This window comes from Sceloporus occidentalis, unplaced genomic scaffold, assembly GCF_023333645.1.
Source record: "Sceloporus occidentalis isolate IW3139 unplaced genomic scaffold, rSceOcc1.0.p SCAF_67, whole genome shotgun sequence".
Classification (NCBI taxonomy): domain Eukaryota; kingdom Metazoa; phylum Chordata; class Lepidosauria; order Squamata; family Phrynosomatidae; genus Sceloporus; species Sceloporus occidentalis.
The window spans coordinates 4,230,537-4,241,253 of NW_028317047.1; the positions used below are offsets into that span (position 1 = coordinate 4,230,537).

Here is a 10,717-nt window from a genome sequence, read left to right on the forward strand (position 1 = left end):
GATTTGCGTACCTGATGGAACAGCAGTCTGATGCAACACACTCGGTTAATCAAAGAATAAGTATTACACGTTATTTTCACCATATTTTGTTTCATCCCCTAGAGGGACAATATGTGAGGAAAAAGTTTCCATCTCTATATGTAAAAATATCACTGTGCAAATAAGGCTCTAATGGCAGAAAAAATAACTTGGGTTATCCAGTTTATGATGAGCGGGGGGGGGGGGGGAAGGAATACAATATATATATATATATATATATTATAGTAAATTATGAGAATTTAAGTAAATTTCTCAATGAGAAATAAATATAGGAGCTAATACTGCTGTAAAGCTCTTTGATTGAACTTTGTAGGTTGTTCACTAGCCTAAAAGACTGGTGGTGTTTTTCTTTTTATGTCTAAACCTATATAGGTTTAATGTCTTCCAATTATAGCCTTATTTTTACAATGCTCTTGCCTGCCAACTTCAGGAGTTGCTTAGTCATTTGGTTACCCACTGAACCGTTTTACATTTTAGTTTATTTATAAAATAAACTTGAAATATTTGGTGCGTGTCTGTTTGTGGAACATCCTCTTGCAAAATGATTCCATTGCTAACCACATGTGTTGTTAGATCTGTCATTCTTCTTAGGCCATACGTAAGACTACCTTTCTCCTAAAATAGTAGCAAACACTTCTTTGTATTTCCTCTGCACTATGGTTTCATTTACATTCAGTAGTAATTATCCTTGTAATCATAATATACTGTCTACTAGCTTTCTTTAGATTACTTTTTAAGCATTGCTATGCTTTATACTTATACTAAAAAATCTATAGAAAATTATACCGGTAATTTAAATAAATCCCAACCAATGTTCAAAAGAGTTTAATACATTCAGTTAAATATTTGGTGTACTATAAATGGAATTTCAATATTAAGATATTTTATAATTGTTACACAGATGCAGTTTTTGCTGGAGCTATGCCCACAATGGCCAGTGTTAAACTATCAACAGGTCGACCTATTGTAAATCATCCACACTATGAAGATGCAGGTTTAAGGTAATAAAAAAGGCTTGCATTAATATTTGAAAATATTATATGTTATATATGTATTGTGTGTGTGTGTGTGTGTGTGTATATATATATATATATATATATATATATATATTATATACACTGCTCAAAATAATAAAGGCAACACTTAAACACAATGTAACTCAATCACACTTCTGTGGAATCACACTGTCCACTCAGGAAGCAACACTGATGGACAATCAATTTCACATGCTGTTGTGCAAATGGAACAGACAACAGGTGGAAATTATAGGCAATTAGCAAGACACCCCCCAATAAAGGAGTGGTTCTGCAGGTGGTGACCACAGACCACTTCTCAGTTCCTATGCTTCCTGGCTGATGTTTTGGTCACTTTTGAATGCTTGCAGTGCTTTCACTGCATGAGACAGGGTCTACAACCCACACAAGTGGCTCAGGTAGTGCAGCTCATCCAGGATGGCACATCAATGCGAGCTGTGGCAAGAAGGTTTGCTGTGTCTGTCAGCGTAGTGTCCAGAGCATGGAGGCGCTACCAAGAGACCGGCCAGTGCATCAGGAGACGTGGAGGAGGCCGTAGGAGGGCAACAACCCAGCAGCAGGACCGCTACCTCTGCCTTTCTTTGGGGAGGCCGCACAGCCCTCCATGTGCTTGCCAGAGGTAGCCTGACTGCCATTAGGTACCGAGATGAGATCCTCAGACCCCTTGTGAGACCATATGCTGGTGTGGTTGGCCCTGGGTTCCTCCTAATGCAAGACAATGCTAGACCTCATGTCGCTGGAGTGTGTCAGCAGTCCCTGCAAGAGGAAAGCATTGATGCTATGGACTGGCCCACCCGTTCCCCAGACCTGAATCCGATTGAGCACATCTGAGACATCATGTCTCGCTCCATCCACCAACGCCACGTTGCACCACAGACTGTCCAGGAGTTGGCGGATGCTTTAGTCAAGGTCTGGGAGGACATCCCTCAGGAGACCATCCGCAACCTCATCAGGAGCATGCCCAGGCGTTGTAGGGAGGTCATACGGGCACGTGGAGGCCACGCACACTACTGAGCCTCATTGTGACTTGTTTTAAGGACATTACATCAAAGTTAGATCAGCCTGGAATGTGGATTTTGAGTGTGACTCATATCCAGACCTCCATGGGTTGATAAATTTGATTTCCATTGATAGTTATTGTGTGATTTTATTGTCGGCACATTCAACTATGTAAAGACGAAAGTATGTCATACGATTAGAAAAAATGTCGGTGCGCTAAGCTAGTCTCAGGCTCAAATAATACAAATGTATAATATAAGGCCTACCAAACAGTGTGAGCATGCTGCAAATACAGTGAGTTGGCTGTACAATGTATACAAAAAACAAAATACTGTCAGCGCTTCTCACCCTAATAAAGTTGGCAACAAATATATAAACATAATATAAATAAGAGGTTTTGGTTATATGAATTGGCCAAAGCATAATTAAGCTCACCCGCCACGTCAAGGCACAATCTCAATAGGGTGAGATCCTACTCTCACCTCCTACATAGTGGGCACACAAAGCAGTTAATACTGCTACCAAAACCTTATTAATGTGTTGGGGGAGGTGCAATTAAACCTCCTCCCATTTAATAATAAATTCCTTCCCGACTCCAAATATGGCAATCAGAATAAATCCCTGGATCAACGTTCTGTTCCTATTAATCTAATATCCATAACTTGTAATATTATTGCTTTCAAGAAACACGTCCAGGCTCCTTTTGAACTCTTTTATTGAGTTTACCATTACCACTTCCTCTGGCAGAGAGTTCCATAATCTCACCGCTCTTACTGTAAAGAACCCCGTCTGTGCTGGTGTAGAAACCTTCTTTCCTCCAACCGTAGAGGATTTCCCCTTGTTATAGATACAGTCCTGGGTATAAATAGGTCCTGGGAGTGATCTCTGTACTGTCCCCTTATATATTTATACATAGTTATTAAATCCCCCCTAAACCGTCTTTTTTCCAAACTAAATAATCCTAATTCTGATAATCTTTCTGTGTACTGTAGTCCTCCCATTCCCCTTATTACTCTGGTTGCCCGTCTTTGAACCCTCTCCAGCTCCACTATATCTTTCTTGTACACTGGTGCCCAGTACTGTACACAGTATTCCATGTGTGGTCTGACTAGTGACTTGTACAGTGGTAGAATTATTTCCTTGTCGTGGGCATCTATGCCCCTTTTGATGCACCCCGGGTAAATTTACTGTTAACTAAAACTCCTAAGTCCTTTTCCATGTCAGTCGTCCCCAGTGTTTTCTCATTTAATACATATTCCCAGCCTGGATTTTTCTTCCCCATGTGCATAACCTTACATTTATCTGTGTTGAACCTCATCTGCCACATCCCAGCCCAAGCCTCCAACCTATGCAGATCCATTTGTAATCGCGCACTGTCCTCTATTGTGTTGACCACGTTACAGAGCTTAGTATCGTCTGCAAAGATTGATACTTTACTATACAATCCCTCTACAAGGTCATTAATAAATATATTAAAAAGAATAGGACCCAAAACTGACCCCTGTGGTACCCCACTAGCAACAGTAACCCACTCAGAGTATGTACCATTAATAACCACCCTCTGTTTCCTATCACTGAGCCAGTTACTTACCCACATACACACATTCTCCCCAGCCCAAGCATTCTCATTTTATGTACCAGCCTTATATGTGGCACGGTATCAAATGCTTTGGAAAAATCAAGATATACGACATCCAGCGATTTACCCCGATCCAGTCTTGAGCTCACCTCCTCATAAAAGCTGATCAGGTTAGTTTGACAGGACCGATCCCTTGTAAACCCATGCTGATATGGAGTCATACGCTTATTTTCATTGAGATACTCCAAAATAGCATCTCTTAGGAAACCCTCAAACAGTTTACACACAACAGAAGTTAAACTAACAGGCCTATAATTCCCCGGGTCACTTTTTGTCCCCTTTTTGAATATTGGCACAACATTTGCTATGCGCCAGTCCTGGGGAACAGACCCTGTCACTATAGAGTCCTTGAATATTAGAAATAGGGGTCTGTCTATTACATTACTTAACTCCCTTAGAACGCGGGGGTGAATGCCATCTGGACCTGGTGATTTGTCTATTTTGATTTTTTTTTAGGCGGCACTGCACTTCTTCCTGGGTTAGACAGGCGACATGTACTGGGGCAGTTATCTCATCCTGCTGTATATTACCTGGCATTTCATTTTCCTCTGTGAATACAGCAGAGAAGAATATATTTAATAGATTAGCTTTTTCCTGATCCCCGTCTATAACTTCTCCCTCATTACTTTTTAAGGGGCCAACGCTTTCATTTTTAACCTTTTTACTATTTATATAGTTTAAAGAACATTTTGTGGTTTGTCTTACTCTCTTTGGCAATGAGTCTTTCTGTCTCCACTTTTGCTGCTTTTATCTGATTTTTACATATTTTATTTTTTTCCCGATAGCTTTTTAGTGCTTCCTCACTGCCTTCCTGTTTTAGTAGCTTAAATGCCTTTTTTGCCATTTATTACCCCCTTTACATTTTTATTTATCAACATTGGTTTTCTCTTGTTCCTGACTCTTTCATTCCCATACGGTATGTACCTTTCACAGTGAGAATTTAAGATATCCTTAAAAATCTCCCATTGAGTGTCTGTACTCTTGTTTTTGAGGACATTTTCCCAATTTGCAATTTATTGAAGGACAAGTTATAATGTATCATATTGTGATCACTATTTCCTAGATGCCCCCTGACCTGCACATTAGTTACTCTGTCAGGTCTGTTGGTTAATATTAAGTCCAGTAGGGCGCCCCCTCTGGTCTGGTCCTGTACCATTTGGGACAGATAATTATCCTTACTTATAGTCAGAAACCAGTTTCCTTTATGAGATTCACAGGTCTCTGTTTCCCAGTTTATGTCGGGATAGTTAAAGTCCCCCATAATAACCACCTCATTGTGATTTGCTGCCTTGTTTATTTGCTTTAATAATTGATCTTCTGCTGCTTCCATTATATTTGGTGGCTTATAGCAAACCCCGATCAGTATTTTATTATTTTTCTTTCCATATATTTCTACCCATAATGACTCCACATTATCATTTCCCTCACATATATTCTCCCGCAGTGTGGCCTTTAGGCTGGACTTTACATAAGTTGTTGGCTCCTCATCAGTCTGGTTGCAGCTTGCTGTCCAGGGGTTAAATGGGAGGAGGTTTAATTGCACCTCCCCCAACACATTAATAAGGTTTTGGTAGCAGTATAAACTGCTTTGTGTGCCCACTATGTAGGAGGTGAGAGTAGGATCTCACCCTATTGAGAGTGTGCCTTGACGTGGCGGGTGAGCTTAATTATGCTTTGGCCAATTCATATAACCAAAACCTCTTATTTATATTATGTTTATATATTTGTTGCCAACTTTATTAGGGTGAGAAGCGCAGACAGTATTTTGTTTTTTGTATACATTGTATAGCCGACACACTGTATTTGCAGCATGCTCACACTGTTTGGTAGGCCTTATATTATACATTTGTATTATTTGAGCCTGAGACTAGCTTAGCGCACCGACATTTTTTCTTTTCCCTGTTTGTGCATATTTGAGGTTGTTGGCTCCTCATCAGTCTGGTTGCAGCTAGCTGTCCAGGGGTTAAATGGGAGGAGGTTTAATTGCACCTCCCCCAACACATCAATAAGGTTTTGGTAGCAGTATAAACTGCTTTGTGTGCCCACTATGTAGGAGGTGAGAGTAGGATCTCACCCTATTGAGAGTGTGCCTTGACGTGGTGGGTGAGCTTAATTATGCTTTGGCCAATTCATATAACCAAAACCTCTTATTTATATTGTTTTATATATTTTTTGCCAACTTTATTAGGGTGAGAAGCGCAGACAGTATTTTGTTTTTTATGTCATACGATTAGTTCATTCGTTCAGATCTAGGATGTGTAATCTTAGTGTTCCCTTTAATTTTTGGAGCAGTGTGTATAGGTGTGTGTGTGTGTGTATATATATATATATATATATATATATATATATATATATATATATATAATTAGGAAAGATTGTGATCTCATTAGCTTTGAGAAAAGAAGAGAAAGGGGAGGTATAATAGAAACATTTAAATACTGAAAGGGATTTAACAAGGTACAGGTGGGAAGTTTATTTCAGAAGTATTGGAACAAAAGGTCATAGTCTGAAACAGGAGCTTTAAAGGTTTAGATGTAACGTAAGAGTTTTACTTTGCAGAGATCACTTTCTACACTTGTTTAAAGTCATAACGTGCCAGGCACGTCAATTGACGCCAACAGGGTGCTTTTCCGTGATGTGCTTGGTACATCAATTGTCCACAAGGGGTTAAAGATGCACGGGATGGGAATAAAGCTATCCTGAATCTAACACCAGATTAGGGACTGATTGAGGTCTGAATCTCTACATTAGGAAATCTCTACATTGGGCTAAATGGTTCCCATCTGCCACTAAATTAACAGACCTCAATTGGCAGCGATATTACATTTTGCCATTTTTAATAAATGGGTTAAGAACAGATCCACTGCACTCAAATCTCAATTTTTATGTATGTGCACATATATTATATATGTGTGTGTAGGTGTATATATACATATGCACAAAATTAGGGCTGCAACAACTAATCGATAAAATCGATAATCGATAAAGAAATTCGTTGCCAACGAATTTCATTATCGATTAGTTGAATCGATTATTATCGATTATAAAATGAGGGTTTTTTCAGAGCAAACGCTCTGAAAAATACCCCTCATTATATAATCCGTTTAGTCTGACTCACAGCAGCAGCTCCTACTTACCAGGCCCTCCCTGTAATCACTGTGACAACTGGCCCCGCCCCTTCCTTCTCCCAGAAGGCCAGAACCACATGGCTGTGACACTCATCTAACTGTGAGTATAAAATTAATATTTGGGCTACTGAAAGTTAGGGGAGGTGGGGGTTAATTTAGGGGCAGTTATGGTTAATGGGGTGTTTAGGGTTAATTTAGGAGCAGCTGTGGTTAATGGGGTGTTTGGGGTTAATTTGAGGCAGTTGTGGTTAATGGTGTGTTTAGGGTTAATTTAGGGGCTGTTGTGGTTGACAGGGTCTTTATGGTTAATTTAGGGGATGCTGTGGTTAATGGGGTGTTTAGGGTTAATTTAGGGGATGCTGTGGTTAATGGGGTGTTTAGGGTTAATTTAGGGGCAGTTATGTTAATGGGGTGTTTAGGGTTAATTTAGGGTAGTTGTTTTGATGGGGTATTTAGAGTTAATTTAGGGGTAGTTATGGTTAATGGGGTGTTTAGGGTTAATTTAATGAGGACTGAGGGTTAATTTGATTAATTTAATAAAGTTAACTTAAGGTGCAGTTAGAGATAAAGGGGGGCCAAACTAAGGGGAATCTAAATCCTGGGGGCAGTGAAGATTAACCCAGTACTTATTTAAAAAAGTATGGTGTCAGTGTGCTGTGAACGGGTCTGTGACTATGAGGGGACTATGAGATATCTGGGGGGTATATGGCATATCAGGGGAGGACGGAGTGACATATCTGGGGGTATAAGGCATATACATTATATAAGGCATATGTGGGGAGGGCAGTGTGGCATGTCTGGGGAGGAAGGAGTGGTGTATCAGGGTGTATAAGGCATATCTGGGGCCACAGTGGCATATCTGGGGGTAGACTGGAGTGGCATATGTGGGGAGGGCAGCGTGGCATGTCTGGGAGGTAGTGTGGCATGTCTGGGGAGGATGGAGTGGTGTATCAGGGGGTATAAGGCGTATCAGGCACAGTGGCATATGTGGGGGTGGAGTGGCAGATGTGGGAGGCAGCGTGGAGTGGCAGATGTGGGAGGCAGCGTGGAGTGGCAGATGTGGGAGGCAGCGTGGAGTGGCAGATGTGGGAGGCAGCGTGGAGTGGAATATGTGGGGGGCAGCGTGGAATGGCATATGTGGGGGGCAGCGTGGAGTGGCATATGTGGGGGGCAGCGTGGAGTGGCATATGTGGGGGGCAGCGTGGAGTGGAATATGTGGGAGGCAGCGTGGAGTGGCATATGTGGGGGGGGCTGGTTGGGAAATAAAGACAAGAAATGTATTTTATCAAAGTTTTTTTTTTTATTCTGCTGTTTGTATTTAACATCATTTGTTTATTAAATTATTTTAAATAAATGAAAAATTTACATTTTTTTAATCGATTAATCGAAAAAATAATCAGCCAACTAATCGTTTATGAAAATAATCGTTAGTTGCAGCCCTACACAAAATACCAATATGTATTAACATATGTTAACATATGTATAGTCTATAATTTATAATTGGCTGTGTTATCAATTCTTATTTAAATATAACACTAGTATTTTAACTCTGAAGGGAACAGCTATTATTAGTTCACTAGATGGTTATAATTGTAATTTATGCATGAATCCTTATTTTAATTTTTTACTACCTTTGCCTACCAATCATCAGAGCAAGGACAAAAATGGTGTATTCCATGTATAGTCGGAAGCCAGCTAAGGAAGTGAAAAGGATACTGCGTAAACTAGGAGTCCAGTATTTTATCCTGGAAGATGCCTGGTGCACAAGAAGACCAAAGTAAGTGGGCTACCTTTTACTATGGTATCTTCTATACTACAATATATATATAATATATCGGACTAGAACACTGATATATAGAGGGCTTGTCTCTACATAAATCATGCCTCTAATTGTACCTGTGTTGGGTTTACTTTTGTGTTTTTTAGGCCTGGATGCAGCATGTCAGAGATATGGGATATTGAAGAGCCTGCAAATGCTGGAAAACCTCCATTGTGTTCCATTATGGCTAAAGAATTTGTTCCACAGTTTCAGACGTCATTCCAAAACAGTGTTTACAAAGTGTTAAAACTTTTAAAAGACTAAACAAAATAAAACAGTTCTATTTTATTTTGGGTTGTCTGAATACAATAGTTATTCTTATTTGAAACTATAAGTGTTTTCATTTTCAACATACCAAATGCTATGCAATACTATATTTTTAAACTTTATAAACTCTTCTAGATGGGGTTCTGCAATGTTTGTCTCTTTCAGCTTTTTTTTTTTTGTACAATTTGTCAATTTGTCGATCTTGAGCACCAAAGAGAAATTTAGAAAATGATTATATTACATACTGCAAGTGCTGTTAAATTCCACACTTTGTGCTTATATATCATTATAAAAAAAATATAATTTGGCAACATTTTTAGTTTAGAGATTATCTAGGTTGTACCATATCTATATAAATATATTTGAAACATGCTAAATTAAATTGTGCAACTGAATGATAAGACCTATGACTGTAAAGTAATTACATTAGGTAATTTGAGTGATGTCTGTCTACATATACAGTTCAAAAGTTTGAGATCACTTAGAAATATCTTTCAATTAAATATACATCAAATAAATTGCATTGACAAAATTGCTTTAATTGAAGAATCCTCTATTTGTAACCTTGAAAACCTTTGCGATGCTGGTTGTCAATTTGTTGTGTTAAGTGTAAAGACGTTTCACCCTCTGCTTTGTGAAGTACCAGCTGACTGCTTCTTTGCCTCTCACTACAATTTCCATTCTGGTTAATCAAACCCACAAATGCTGATGCTCCAGATGCGCAACTAGTTTAAAGAAGGCCAGTTTTATTGCTCCTGTACTCAGCATAACAGTTTTCAGTTGGATTAGCTAACGGAATGTGCCATTGGAACACAGGAGTAATGTTTGCTGGTAATGGGCCTCTCTAGGCCTTTTAAGATAATACATTAAACATAAGGTTTTTTTGTTTTTGCAATTCACACTTTAAGTCATATTAATTGCAAAATGTGTTTTTCTTTGAAAACCAAGGGATTTCTTAAGTGACAGCGAACTTTTGAATGGTGTGTCTGTGTGTGTACATATATATTACACAAACGCACATAGCGGCAAGAAAAAGTAAGCAAGCCCTTTGCAATTACCAGCATTTATAGATAACTTTGTCTTCAAATATATGATCTTGATCTAAGTTACAATAATGATGAAACACGATTTGTTTTACCTACTAATAACGCACAAATGATTGTATTGTTCTTGTCCAAATTGATTACATCATTTGTTCACAATTTGGTATGAGAACACCTGGAGTCTAAACCATGAAACTGGATTGGATGTGTGTTTTAGGGTTACTTTGACATAAAAAAAAACTTTTGAGGTTGCTATTCTCAAGAAGCATCTGCTAGTGTCAACCATGCCTCACATAAAGGAAATCTCAGAGTTTACGCATTCAGCAGTCCGCAGTTAGACAAATTGTTTATAAATGGTGACAATTTAGTACTTTGCCTACTTTTCTTAGATGTAGGCCACAGCCAAGATGACTCCAAGGGCACAACACAGAAACCTCAATGAAGTAAATAAGAATCCTAGAGCAACAGCTAAGGCTCGAAGGAATGATTGAAACTGGTTAGCATCTCTGTTCATCAGTACAGTATACGCAAACTATCGAACAGACATTAAGTGCATGGCAGGACACCACAGAAGAAGCCACTGCTCCCCAAAAAGTTTGCCAAGGAGCACCTCTCCACAGCTACTGGGAAAATGTTTTGTGGACTTGTTGGGAAATAACACGCGCTACGTATGGCTTAAAAAGGGCACTGCATACCAACATGAAAACATCATCCCAACAGTGAAGTACCGTGGCGGGAGCATCATGAGT

The 10,717-nt window shown here is 39.2% G+C and overlaps 1 protein-coding gene across 1 annotated transcript in view; it reads left to right on the forward strand.

Annotated features, from left to right (window-relative positions):
* Window positions 1–8,922, forward strand: part of LOC149286666 (protein C-mannosyl-transferase DPY19L1-like) — a 33,992-nt gene extending 25,070 nt beyond the window's left edge. Inside the window, exons 19-21 of the mRNA XM_089493847.1 lie at window positions 941–1,040; window positions 8,491–8,616; window positions 8,766–8,922. Coding sequence (XP_089349973.1) covers window positions 941–1,040; window positions 8,491–8,616; window positions 8,766–8,922 — 383 coding nt within the window. The remainder of the gene's footprint in view (window positions 1–940; window positions 1,041–8,490; window positions 8,617–8,765) is intronic.
* The last annotated feature ends 1,795 nt before the right edge of the window (window positions 8,923–10,717 follow it).